Consider the following 14,963-nt stretch of genomic DNA (forward strand, 5'->3'; position numbering starts at 1 on the left):
AATGTCATTGCAATAAAGAAAAAGACTATTACACACATATGTACGTGTGTGTGTGTGTGTTACATTATGTCTCTATCACGTATATTTACTGTATAATGAACTTATGGTGAACAGTAGCCTAGTGAACACTGTCTGATCACACACCTGTTCTGTCTACAAACGCTTGAATGATTGAGGACACACACGTTTGTTCTCATGGCTCACCTTTCAACCCGCCTCGGCCATGAGGTCATGACTGAACATGATCTACATAGTGGCCCTTATTTCTTCAGAAACCTACATTCTTGGCCTGTTCTATCTCTTCCTCTGTTTTACCTCTGTATCACCACACATGCTTACTCCTCTTCTCCTCCTCGGCTGTTCACCCTGTTGTTCTTCCGTTCTCAGAGTGTGTATGTGTTGTGCTCTGTCTATATGCCAGAGGAAGATCATGAGATGCACTCTGAGCGATTATAGAGAACTGGTGATCATTGATTGATCTAATGCTTTACATTCCCCTTCATTAGTGAAATTCAGAATTCACATCTGCAATTCAACAATTCAGGACAAAAAAAGTCTAATAGAATTGTATAGAAAATATGTTTGACAGTTTATGACAACTAGTTCAACCATTCTGCATTTAATGACTTATGGAACTAATGCCTATATGTTTTGAGGGGTCTATTGCCTATATGTTTTGAGACTATTCAACAGAGAACCAGTATAATACATTTTGATAAACATGACATAAGCAATTAATAATGTAAGAAACAGCAGACACTTGTATATAAATTGCATGAATGTACCAAAGCATTTGCAATTTGTTCAAAAGAATGATAAACTGCTTTTATGATGTGCATTTTATTTATATTTAAATAGAAATACTTATGTTTAACAGGTTATTCAAATGTTTCTGTTGATTAAACAGTGACTAGATGATGATGTCTAAAACAAGAATTTTAGTTGTGATCTGGGAAATGCACCAAAGCGACTGAAAAAAACTTCAATATAATTATTATAATAATATAATATATAATTAGAATGTTGTAACTGCTTTCCTCTATATAATATAATATAAAGAGAATGTTGCATGTAAGTGCTCTCCTAGATATATAATATAAAATAATATATAAAATAATACAATATAATATATAATATAAAGATAATGTTTGCTGTAACTGCTCTCCTAGATATATAATATAAAATAATACAATACAATATATAATATAATACAATTTAAAGAGAATGTTTGCTGTAACTGCTCTCCTCTATATAATATAATATAATATAATATAATATAATATAATATAATATAATATAATATAATATAATATAATATAATATTAAGAGAAATGTTTGCTTGTTTGCTTTAAGTGAATGTGTTGCTGTGGTAACGGACTCCCGCTTGTGCGGTGGGTGGGGGCGGGGCGGCGCCCGCTCACTGATATATGAGAGGGAACGGCAGAACGCAAAGTAGGAGAAAACACTTTTTAAAAAAAGATTACTCATAAAAGCAAGCGATTAAGCATGTTTTCACATCTTTTTGTGGCTTGTCTGTTTTTATTAAACAAACTCGGATGAATAAATCATCACACCCATATTGACAGATTTAATCAGTTGTTCCTCTGCTTTTGGAAGGAAATATGTAACGTACTTTTTAAATTCACATGACGTAATGTGTCTGTCCCTTCCCCGCTTCAAACTCGTTCCTACATGATTAATAAACTCCTATGTAAGTTACTGTACGTGCTGTATAGTCTCGGTGACGCGCAGCAGCGCGATCTTCACACACACACAGAGCAGACTCTGATGCGAGAGCAAAACTGCGAGGATTAAAGTTGAAACACATGCTCATATACATCATGAGAGCTCCTGCTGCTCAGGGCAAATTAGTAATTTTTTATTTAAATAATAATTATTGGCAATTTATCTATAATTGAATGTGGATTATCTGTTTATTTATTTATAATAATGATTTTTTTTTGCCTCCGCCATCTTTGTTGATGACGTAATGGCCTCTGATTGGTCAGATCATCAAGTCCCGCTCTCATAGTGGCTTCCTGCGCTCTGATTGGTCAGAATCCCCGAAGTGTGTATCTTTTCCGGAAGTGCAGTACTCCTAGAGGGCGCTGTGTTATACACACTTTAGTGGGGGGGCATACACACTTCACATACACAAATCACTTAAAAGTGATTTTTTGGGACAAGTGAGATTTTAAGTCTGGACACCATTTTAGAGTATGCTGAATGCCATTATATAGTCAAACAAATGAGGACATACAAAATGTCCTCAATTTTTGAGGTGGTCCTCAGTTTACTGGTGTGTATCCTGGTGAATGTACCCAAAAGGGACATAAACAAACACACACACACACACACACACACACACACACACACACACACACACACACACACACACACACACACACACACACACACACACACACACACACACACACACACACACACACACACACAAAAGATATACATATATCAGGGGCATGCAGTTCATATAAGGTGTAAATGCTCAGCATAGTGCCAAGTCTGCAAACCTAACCCATGCATGGACTTGCTAATTAATATCAATACTATAAATTACTATAACTTCCCTTGTTTGAGATGTACCATAAAGCTTACATAGTTATACGTACGCAACTGTCCGTCATTTATTTATTTGCCAAACGACGGTAATTTTCTTAAAATCTGTCAGTTACGGAAAGTTTCGGGTGAACAGATCCCCAACTTTTCCGAAGAGTTCACTTTGGCAAGCTGTTTCGAACTCCTCAAAACGAATCCAAACAAAGTTAATTTTGGCCTGTTTTTGTTCGAAATGACGTCACATCAGTTCATTCTTCGATCTCGCTTGAAGTATATCGGGGCCTTAAAGGGTTAGTTCACCCAAAAATGAAAATTCTGTCAGTAATTACTCACCCTCATGTTGTTCCAAACCCCGTAAGACTTTCGTTCATCTACGGAATACAAATTAAGATATTTTTGATGAAATCTGAGAGCTGTCTCACTCCTTCATAGGCTGCTAGGTAATTGATATCTGCCAGCCCAGAAAAGTTAGTAAAGAAAACATCGTTAAAATAGTCCAAGTGACTACAGTGGCTCAACCTTAACGTTTATCAAGCGACGAGAATACTTTTTGGGAGCAAACCCCCCCCAAAAAAACGACTTTATTCAACTATTAATTTTCTTCCCTGTGGGCCTCTGGTAAGGCACTTTAAAGTTTTCTCGTTGGTTTCTCACGTTTCGGACATCCAGGAAATGCACACTTTAGAACCATTGCATACACTACATTCCAGACCCATCTGTGTCATCTTCTCACTTATCGCGCATGCGTCCTGCGCTCTCGTGAACTCACATCAGAGGCCCACACAGAAGAAAATGAATAGTTGGATAAAGTCGTTATTTTGGGGGGGGTTTTGCACATAAAAAGTATTCTCGTTGCTTGATAAACTCAAGGTTGAGCCACTGTAGTCACTTGGACTATTTTAACGATGTCTTAACTAACTTTTTTGGACCGACAGATGCAATTACCTAGCAGAAGTAGTGAGACAGCTCTCAGATTTCATCAAAAATATTATATATAATAATATATAATATTAATTTGTGTTCCGAAGATGAACGAAAGTCTTACGGGGTTGGAACAACATGAGGGTGAGTAATTAATGACAGAATTTTCATTTTTGGGTGAACTGACCGTTTAATGCTGAAGCGCCCTACAACATATTAGGAATACTTTTAGCAGTGTTGCTATGTGTCATGAGAAGAAGCAAGTGAGTAGCTAACACTGTATAGAGCGAGGGCGAGTGTCTTGCTTATTAAACCCATCCAACGTATCTGCACAGGGCACATTTTTTTGACATAACGTGCCAACCAGCATATCCGGTTAAGTCACCGCTCGCCACTGATTTTATATATATGTGTGTGTGTGTGTATATATATATATATATATATATATATATATATATATATACTGAACTAAATTATACTGACCCTAAACTTCAAACCGGTATATTATAAACTGCTTTCACCTAAAAGTGTCTCCTTGTTTCATGACCCTTTAAAATATGCCTGAGATGCTGATAAAACAAGCCAAATGACATTTTTTTATATATATTTTTCAATAAAATGCCCTTTATTGCCAACTACCAGCTGTGTTTATATTGTGGTCTTAACTTGATTTTTAATTCAAGACTAACCTGACGCAAATTGAGAGCTGAGGCTACACCTCATTAGTTGTGTTTATCAAACACTTCTTCATGCTAACATTAATCTGAAGTAAACACGCTCATTAGGGCCTCACTCATTCTACAGCATGAGTCATTTAGGACTTTGAGAAACTTTACGGACCTAAAATTAGAGCTAATTGGTCAACAAAGGACATTCGCTCTTTATTCAAAGAGTATTTATTCATACTAAAATATTAAGCCATCAAAGCGCCAGTCATCATCACTCCTGCCAGTTGTGAGATATGACTTAAAGTACGCACCTCTGTGCACTTCCATCATTCAATTCCCATAAGGGAAGTCCAACATAGCTCATCTCTCTCGGTCGAGCTCTGGCCCTGATAAACTGAACAAGGAAAACAATCTACCATAGCAATGACCGAGCAGCCAGTAGGTGTTTTGTCCTTGATTGTGTTTCCAATGCAAGTGCAAGCATACTCAGGGGATATACATGTCTTGAAACATAAATAATGAGACGATTAGCTAGGGCCTGACGCTACTAGCCTGATATCTCTCTCTCCCTCTCCTTCTGTCGATCTCTCTCTCCCTCTCTCACTCCCACCCACCTTCTCTCGTTCTCTTATATAGGGTGAATTAGGATTCTGGGAAACCCAATCTCTGTTGTGTACATTTCTTGCGCTATTACAAGCAAGTCTATTATAGCTTTAGCATATTCTAACTGGGATGTGAAAACGCCCTATTTGTTGGAATGTTTTGGGCGTGTCAATGGAAGTAAATTGTAAAGGTCAAAACTGCAAACAATGCTCTAGATTACCATAATTCACCCAATGTTGATCTAGGTTGCAAGCTGATTTGATTACTTTTGGAACTACTTCCCTTGGTGATGCAAAAATAAAACAAAATAACTGGCCATATTGTGCCTAAAATGTGAGTCATTCGAAATTAGCTTCTTGTTCAAATAACTTTTGTATAAAAGCAATATCACACTAATCATGCTTTTGGATTGAAATTAAATTTTCCTTTACGCTCCTAAAATAAAGGTTCCATAAGAAGGAGTTTTTTACAGTGTTGCCATAGAATAATACTTTTTGTGTACTTATTTAACCTTCCAGTGAACAGTTCTTAAAGAACCATTTTTTCTTAGAGTGAAGAACATCTGAATAATCTAAAGAAAGTAGAAAGTCTCCATGGATGTTGAGGGTTCTTCATGGAACCATTGGTGCCAATAAAGAACTGTTAGTTTACCTGATAACATATAACTGGCGAATGAAAATATAATAAGGGCAAAATAAATCCAACAGTAAATAAGAGGTGTGAAATGAAACCATTTCTTTCCACGAATGAAAAATAAAAAAAATAAAAAAAATTGTCAAGTATGCCATGATACCGGAACCCCTTCATGTGTTTAATTTGAAATGCCACACCGGTGAACATCACAGTCTTTGCCCCAGTTTGATTTTCAGGACAACACTGAGATATTCTTTGATAAGAGTGGTTCAAAGTATTTCTACAGAACCCAGCTGTCATTAATGTCCTGTACACAACACACACGACTGCATTAAGTTAAACATCCCTCTAAAATAGCACAATGTAGAGCCACTAATTGAGCAATCAATGATCTGAGGCTTTTATGGAGAATGTTCAGACATTATTGTCGTTAGGCTAAACATTTTCCGCCTAAAGCTATTTGGAACGCTGAAGATTCCAGAGGCTAATAGACCTCTAATGCTTCAGGCATTAATAACACTTATGACTTGTACGTGTTTAAGAATGTATGATAATTCAATTATATTTATTCATCTTAGACCCTTTCAGAAGCTTTCCTAATTGGAAATCTTGATTTATTCAACATCGTCCTCATTCTAAGCTTTACCAATTCTAAGATTTTACAAATCTCCCTTTAAATTAAGATTAATTACATTAATCTTACAAAAAATGTTAGACCTAACCTTATGGATTTTACCATTAACTAAGTCCCTTAATTATACTGAAGAAAAATGATCTTCTTTTGTTTACAGTCCACATATAGCCTTTACAGACTTGTATACTGAAGCAATGACTAACTAATTAAGCAAAAGGTAATTACGTGGTGCATCAACACAATCACATAAAAGCAGACGTTGTCAGGATTTCCTTACAGCTCAACTCTCCTGCTATGGATGTATAATTAAAATATTTGATTTAAATATCTGGGGCTCATTTAGCATCTGAAACAAAAAGCAAATAGTTTAAACAACCATACATTGGTAAGTTGCAGAATATCTCTAGAATACTTTTAATTCCAGTAAAGGACTGAAAGTACACATGTCCTGTCGAATTCTAAAATGAAAAACATCACAGACTCTGCTGACTTTAAGTTCCGTTCCAAAGTGCAGGAAAACTTCAGCAAGACAGTGTTTGCGTGGGAGAATTACTGCTTATCCTCATTGTTGCTCACACAGCTCTGGCTAAGCCGACAATTGCTGTCACCTTGTGCTCGGGGAGCTTCGCTATTAGCATCTCCGGGAGGAACAAGCGAGCATGTATGTGCTCCAGCAACCTTTTCCGCTGCCATCGGCTTGTCCTCCTCACCCACCCATCCTTCCGTGCAGAACCCTCCCATCATACACTTGTCAAGCAGCATATGTCTGGTGTTTTATGAGATCCCTTTCATGCATCTGACAGGAAGGATAGACACTACTAAGTCTTTACAGTACCCTTGGGCTCTGTTCGACCTTTGGCGGAAGGTAAATGGGGAGAATGGGAATATAACATATGCCACAAATTTACCTTTAATCTATTTCACCACACACCTACCTACCACAAGCAAGTTATGAATTTGTAAAAAGCTAGGTGTGTTTCCCCAAACGCAAACAAACTGCGAATGCTGATGTTGTCCAATTTTGAGGTGAGCATTTTTTTTGGGGGGGGGGGGGGGGGGGGGGGGGGGGGGGGGGTATTGTACTGACGGATTTTACTACCACGCAGGTGGGACAGCAGCTCCAGTTCTGCAGTTTTATTTACAACGATTGTGTAATGAACACGGTTTTGAGTCAAATATAAAGCAGCACTGGACTATGAATTTTTTTATTTCTTTTTTTATCGAAAACAATCATTGCAGTACGTTTTACAAGAAATCTATTTCATTCATTCTACTTAAAAATGTCACGTATAATCCAAAGTGTTACTTGGCATTTCTTTGTAATTATTTGTGAAATCTACAAGTTAAATTTTTTTTGAGTGAAAATGGTTTCTACTTGTTTTTCCTCACACACTGCATTTCTGTTTTTAAAGAAAAGATGACAGAATGTCTGACACATGCACACACACATTAAGGCTTATAAAACTGTTCCAGTGTCACACATCATTATCTTTTCTCAAATGTCTCATACAAGGCAAAGAGTGTTAAGAGGCCAGGAAGCAGAATTGATTCTTTCTCAACTCAGATCAACGCAGATGCAAACTTGTCCCTCTCTGTACTGCCAGTGTGAGAGCAAGGTACTTAAAAGTCATTCGGGCAAAAGGGATGTTGGGATAGGAGCCCTGCCTAGCATGCAAAGTAAAACTATGTGCCTAGACACGCACACCCCAGCACTCGCACACACTTATACGCAGACAAAGCTGCGGGTTTCCACCAGCAGGGGGAGATCTGACATTGAGAAAGCACAACTGTACTTTTGTTGACTCCTAGTCTGTCTCTAGCAAAAAATAAAGCCAGTGGAGCATTCACAGATGCACACGTATGTCGAGGAGAGAGTGTCTGACTAACCCCAATGTTGCCATCTCCATCTGCGCCTGGCAGCGTGGTCCAACGGCCCTGCCAAATGAGCGTGTCAGTCAGGTTCAGTTCAGCCAACTCTTTTCCAGCTTTTCTCTCCTCCCTTTTTGGGCTGTTTATCACTTCATCTAATCCTCAACTCTAACTCAGCACAACTTCCCTCAACACCTCACCTCACATCAGTTGTGACTAATAATCTGGCATTAAAAGTTTTGAACTGCTCTTTAAACTTGAAAACAGCTGTCAGATTGCCTAACGCAAACTCTTAGAGTAACTCCTCATGAAGAGAATGTTTACCCAACATATTTATATATATTGCTTTATTAACATAGGTTCACTTATATTGCATAGTTGTATCTCCAATAGTGTTTTCCTAGCCTGGATGCCAGCAGAATTTAGCCCCGCCCACAACATTTGAGGTCAGGAAGTTCAGTCTGGACTTGATCCGTTGTGGAGCAACTATGCTCGAATTGTCAAGGGTGGGCATTATACGATGATGGACAGATGATCAACAGTAACGTAATCATCCACGTCAGCAAAGAGCGCTTGGGTTGAATTTGTTTACAACAAAGGTGGCTGCCGCTGAAGAATTGAGATGTGTAGATTCCCCCATCGCATCTGTTATAGAAGATATCGACAAGCGCATTCATTTTAAAAGAGGAACAGAGAACCGCGATCAAGGCATTTGTCGATCGGAAAGATGTTTTTTCCGATTTTTATTCAACATACGTCACTTACTCCTTTGCTCTGATTAGTTGTAGGTCTATCCAATTGAGTGCAGAGGCATTTTCTTTCCTGGTTCGGTTGAAACACGCCCCATAATCACAGCCCAATGGAGCAGTATCAGACTCATATTCTGACTAGAATCTGAGTATGACGACGTCAGGCTAGTGTTTTCCACTAGTCCAACCACGTGGTAATTTGCATGTCTTTTCTTTTGTATTCCATGTGAAAGCAAAATGAGCCAGCCTCCATTAAAGTTTCTTGTTAACTTTTTATTAAACAGTAATATGTGTTCAAATAAAATTAAAAAGCCCCATATATTTGCATATCATTAATAGGTCCAACACATTCTAAACATAACTAGCAATAAATAACAGACGTAATTATCCAACTCACCTGTAAATCTTGTATTTGGTTGTGAAGCCCTGTTGATAACGCTCCACAAATTCTGCAAATTCCTGTGAGTGATGAAAAGGCCCTTTATCTGAAAGGAGCCACCCAAATGGACCAGCGGCATCATGGGAGGCTGCCACAGGGGCTAGAACCCAGCAGTGAAGGCTTAGTACAACACACACCCATAGACTCATCAGATACGCCAGTCTAAAATCAGTACACTGGCAGCTCATGCTTCACCCTGCGACTCGACATTCTCTCCGAACTTTCCTTGCCCTCTGAAACAACAAAGACAATACAGTAAATTCAAGTAGCCTATAAACTGTGTCCTGGTACCTCTTTTTTTCCAAACACAGCAGTAAAGACAGTTAAAGTCCAGGGTTTTCAGTTTGGGGTCCCTAAAGCCTTATATATAAGTCTATATATATATATATATATACCGGTATGTATACTTTAATATATATTATGTATAATGTTATATATATATATATATATATATATATATATATATATATATATATATATATATATATATATATATATAGGCCTAAGACATATAAAGTTTAAATTCTTATGACATTTCTAACTATTAGCTAATTTTTAACTTTCTTACTATTGTTCTTTTAAGCATTAAATAATGTAGTCATGGTAGTCCCTGTTCTTATTAAAAGCCTTTATAAAGTGATACTAAAAAAAAATCTAGCTTCTTTAAAATGGAGCTCCCTGGGTCCCTGAATCTGGCTGGGGGGTCCCAGATTGAAAACCCTTGACTTAACGTAATTTATAAAAATAGAATTAAGCTATTCAAATATATTCCCATACACAGGTATACGATATACATTATATTGCCATTTTTTTCTGCCATTTTCCATCCAACCTGGGTTTTAGAAACATCCTTCTCGCTAATAACGTTAAATCGCATGCATGTCTCTAATGCAAATAAAAGGATTATGTAGAGATCATGCTTGTAATTATAGTAGGCTATTTAAAAACTGATTTAAAATAGTTAATTATAGTTAAACTTGTTTCATTTAATTATTAGGCTATAGTTATAAGTTTAGCCTACCTTTTCCAGTTGTCCGATGTTTCAACCACTGAAGTCAACAACTTCTACAGTTTCACGATTAAAGGCAAATGGTTGTAAACGCAAAGAATAGGCAAATTGTTGAGGGTGACCTTTAAAGATTTGGCTCAGTTCAACTTGTTTAAAACACCATCGCGATGCGAGGAGAGCCCTGGAAACCCAGCATCCAACTCTCTGCTTCCACTATGGTGTATATTTCCAACGTCTTGTGCCGTATAATCCGGGTGAACAGAAGAAAAAAACTATCGTGATTAGAAGCGGTCGCTCTGTCTTCACTCTTCTCTCTCCAAGTAGACAGGTCTCTTATGAATTGGAAGTTACGCTGAAGCAATCCCATAACCATTAACGACTGAAGCGATTAAAGTCTACTGTTTCCCCTTGATATAGTAACTTAACCCGGTCCCCAAGAAGCACTATATAAATGCAGACTCCAGTGGTCCACTGCAACTGCGCGTATGTCGGATGCTCAAACTCGACGGATCCCATACACACACACCATGAAAAAATCCTCTTTATTTCAGAGACAAGCCTCCTCCACTCCTCATTGGCTGTTCCTGAGCAAGAGGGGCGGTGTTTCACTGCCGAGAGAATGTCGCTACTTTGTCAGGGTGACAGTGAGTTTGAACATTATGTGCTTGTTATGAAAATAATATTGTGCTTATTTATGAATGGGATGTGATATTTATGATACAAATAGTAGCCTACTCGAGCTGCAAGATTTACATTGTATTATTAATTCGCCACATCATTACTCACATAGCCTGCCTAGCTATAGCCTATTAGAACATTTCTTGAATTGAGATGTATTGGGCTATACACAAAACACAATATATATATAGTGTGTGAGGGATAGCTAGCTTTCGTTATGGTCTCACTGTAAACTTTTGATGAGACAATGGAAAAAATGAGGAAGAACCTAGAATATTTCTTAACAAATTGCTAGTTTTTTTCATGGGGGGACATGGATAAAATGGAAACTGGAAACTAATTTACAAACAAATACAATTGTGATATTGCAACAAAATGAACCAACATGATTTACATAAAAAATGTGGGTTTAATACACTGTACTATAGAATATAATAACACATATTAAGGGGATGTATTGCAAAACAGAAATCATGCAATGGTGGCTTGTCTCTTTGGATTAGGCAATTATGCACAATTATGCACAAAACAACATTTCTATGATAAATAATTGCACTCTTTTCATACCTAACCATAAGGTTGCACATTGCACAAAGCATTGGTTATTCAGATAAATTAAAATTAAAAACCTCTATCCAGACTTATGAATGTTGTATATTATCTCAAACAGTGTCTATGGTTACCATTAAATCAGACTATCAAAGGAGTACACTAAACTGACAATGCTGACATCTGTTTTAAACACAAGAATGAGTAGAAACGGTCTGACATTGGCTTCCAATTGATTCACAGTGATCGACCGTGTGAGGAAATGAGCAATCTTGGGAGGAAAGGAAGGGGAAGAAATCAAAGACAAAATCAAATCCAGTCCTCACAGTGAGAGAGTGAGAGAAATATCAGCACCGTTTTTGCCGAGATATATTCAGATGATGCGTATAGTGAAAAGACATCCACAGGACCAACAGAAGATCAGTGGATTGTGCAGAAAACAGCTGTTTGACAAAGCTGAGACAGCACTCTTTAAAACCAGTCGGCTGTTGAAGGCGGTGTTGAGATCTGGATCGTGGTAGTGTTTGAGACGACAAAGCAGGGACATTTATCAATGCATAGGCAGGAAGTCATTACAACAGGTAAATATTCACTTAAAATGCAGCCTTGATGGAGCCAGTGATGTGTTGGTGAAGAGTAATCAAGGAAGCAAAGTAAAGATAATGTTTTAATTAGGTACCATCTTGACAGCTGAGGCAGGGTATTTTTGCATATCTCGTTGAATGCATTATGCTTATTCGCTTCTTTCCTCATTTCTCTCTCTCCCTCACTCTGCCCCACAATGTCTACTGTAAATAGTACTGCAAAAACATGAGAATCTTAAGAAAAAGTAATTGCAGGCAAGAGAAATTCCCTCCTGTAAACAGTTCGGCACTTGCTTGCATAATTAGCTTGAAGATGTCCATTACATATTAACTACGTGAAACCAGGTAAAAGTGATGTTTATCAATGCATTATGTCTGCACCACGAGATATCACAGGCTATTAACTGTCATAAGCAGTGTGTGAAGCTTTAGTCGCAGCCGCTACATAGCTGGAGTGTCAGACTCTCTTCTGGCTGTATGAATCACCCGAATAGTGATGAGGCCAAGCCAGTGTCATGCTCTCCTTCTCTAATGACTCTGACATATGAGCTTTGTTTCACAGTAACAAGCACCATCGCTACAGCTAGAAATGTCTAATGATGATGTCTGAAAAAAAAACATTAACCCTCCCTTCTCAGTGCCACGTGGTCAATGTGCAGGCCCATAAATCAATCCGCAACGTTGCAAGTTTGTAAGTGGTTTTGTTTAACAGCTACGTAGCTTGCAAACATCAGAATCCTATGAAGATAAAATGGGTTTATAAATGCCACGTGTGCCTCAAAAAAGGGGTGAAAACTAGCATAAAGTCTGAATTCTATTAGCTCAGTGTACAAATACAGTAAGGGTTAAACAATTCTAAAAAAAGCCAAAAGTATGAGTTATGATTCTATTTTCTTATTCAGTCTGTTCTTCAGGTTAAATCTCTTTATTAGTTTTGATTTTTTTATATATATTAAAAGCTTAAAATGATCACTGCATAGATTATTTTATATTTTAATGCTAAATAGTACCTTTGTAAAATATCAACTTTCCACAAGCATCCAATCATATTGCCCCTTAGATTGTGGTAGGTAGATGAACAATTTCATTACATTTCATGTAATGCACAAATACTTTAGCTTTGTATGATGTTTGTCCCATCTGCCCTCTAGATAATACAATATCTGACAAACTGTATGTTAAAAGAAACAAAAATCTAAAGAATTCAAATGTAACCTATGTCAACCTATTGTTGTAAAAATAAATAAATATATAAAATAAAATAAAAGATGGATGAAAGAATAAAAAGGAGAGTACTGTAATTCCAGACCTCAGGTCATTTGCTAATGGATTTTTTATTTTTTTTTATTTATTTTTTATAAACCACTAAATAGATGCATTATTTGTGTGATGTTCTGCCCTCAAAATGGATCCATCTTGATATTAGATTCTGTCATGGTTGAGAGGCAACGCAATTTTCCCTTCTTACTTGCGGCATGACTTTTTGCTTGAATAAGGTGGACTAAAAAGGACTTGGTGGCATTTGTCTGGGGAATGAACTGATTGTACAGGTCATTGATAGAAAATGGCATATCGTAGCACAATGAATTGTAGAAGTTCCTTGATATATGGCACAGTCCAGAGGGTGAGCCTCGTGGACATCAGTCTGAAAATATCAAATAGCTCAAGAGTTTCCTTTTTATATATACTGTACGTTCATAGTAGACTCATTATTAGCATGCCAATAAAAAGAAATTGAGGCTGGATATATGGCTGGATATACAGAACAGTGGGTCTCAACTGTTGGGTCTGTAAGACTGGAAAAAACTGGAAGAACTGGTTGAGGAACGACCACTCTGGAAATTACCATTTGAACTCACCATTTGAGACAAAAGTCTCACCTAACCTACATTTCTTCCCCTTCTCCCCCATGCGAAGATCACCAAAAACTCACCCAAGAATCTAAATGGTTTAATGTGAATGATTATCATTGAGTATTATACATGTTTAGTATCATTTGAAATGTCTCAGGGTGACTGGTACATAGGTCTCATTCCCAAAGAGTAAAACAAAAGGTAATAAGGTTTTTAAGAGTTTAGAGATAACTGACACACAAAGGAAGGCAGGCAAATTGTCTCCTATTCTCAAAAAGTGTAACCTCTGAATGCAAATTTCCATTGTTAGCACGTTTCCATGTGAAAGAGGTTCTGTCTGTATAATGAAATGCAGCAAAATGATCGGGGCCTTCTGTATCTCAGATCAGCCTGTGAATGTTGAGAGCCGCCGAGACTCTCAGCTTCATGTTGGGTTCGCATCTCTTCTCTTTATTCCAGAGCATTTGATGTTAATGTATTGATTATATTTGAACTGATTATGAAATTGGCATGATACATTTACCTGACATTATAAATAGTTACATTTGATTATTCTAATTGACCGTTCGCAAAAGCCACGCCCCCTAGTTATTGTTACTACGCCCGTCAAACAAATGGTCAAACACGACCAGCGCCACAGATAAAGAGGTATACCCGTGCGTGTCAGTGACCTTTTTTGGAGCAATACCTCTGCGATATACTCCAGATCGAGGCACAAGGGGTTACAGTGTGCAGTGGAGGGATATATTCAAAACATAAAAATACGCAATGAAGGATACACGACTATTATCGAGGCTAATGCTTATACCGGTCTCATGCGAAATCTGAGAAACCCCATGACCTGTACCTCAAATACAACCAGCACAGCCTTGAAGAAGATTTTATAAGCTGGTTCAGTGGCTAATTGTTTGGAGTTAGAAATATATAACTCGCGCTGCATATTTAGTAATTTTGCCTCAGGATTATACATTTGCTTTAACAACCGCTTGCGTGTCATGCTGAATAAGATTTTTGTGTTTAAAAAGTAACTATACATAAGAGACGGAAAGATGCAGTGGTCTAACCCTAACACTACCCCAGACCTAAACCTACCCAAAACCCGAAGCGTGTTATATTGACGCTAAAGGGTGCCATGTGCGTTGGATATAGACGCTTTGGCAAAAGAGTCAATATATTACGCTTTGGGATGAGAATGCG

At 37.6% G+C, this 14,963-nt stretch overlaps 1 protein-coding gene across 1 annotated transcript in view; it reads right to left on the reverse strand.

The window, feature by feature from the left end:
* Window positions 1-10,639, reverse strand: part of brinp3a.1 (bone morphogenetic protein/retinoic acid inducible neural-specific 3a, tandem duplicate 1) — a 57,908-nt gene extending 47,269 nt beyond the window's left edge. Inside the window, exons 1-2 of the mRNA XM_056259856.1 lie at window positions 10,115-10,639; window positions 9,052-9,326 (exon numbers count right to left, since the gene is read on the reverse strand). Coding sequence (XP_056115831.1) covers window positions 9,052-9,281 — 230 coding nt within the window. The 5' untranslated portion in view covers window positions 9,282-9,326; window positions 10,115-10,639. The remainder of the gene's footprint in view (window positions 1-9,051; window positions 9,327-10,114) is intronic.
* Window positions 10,640-14,963: the final 4,324 nt, after the last annotated feature.

This window comes from Rhinichthys klamathensis, unplaced genomic scaffold (genome assembly GCF_029890125.1).
Source record: "Rhinichthys klamathensis goyatoka isolate OS25496 unplaced genomic scaffold, OSU_Roscu_1.1 h1tg000007l_1, whole genome shotgun sequence".
Lineage (NCBI taxonomy): Eukaryota > Metazoa > Chordata > Actinopteri > Cypriniformes > Leuciscidae > Rhinichthys > Rhinichthys klamathensis.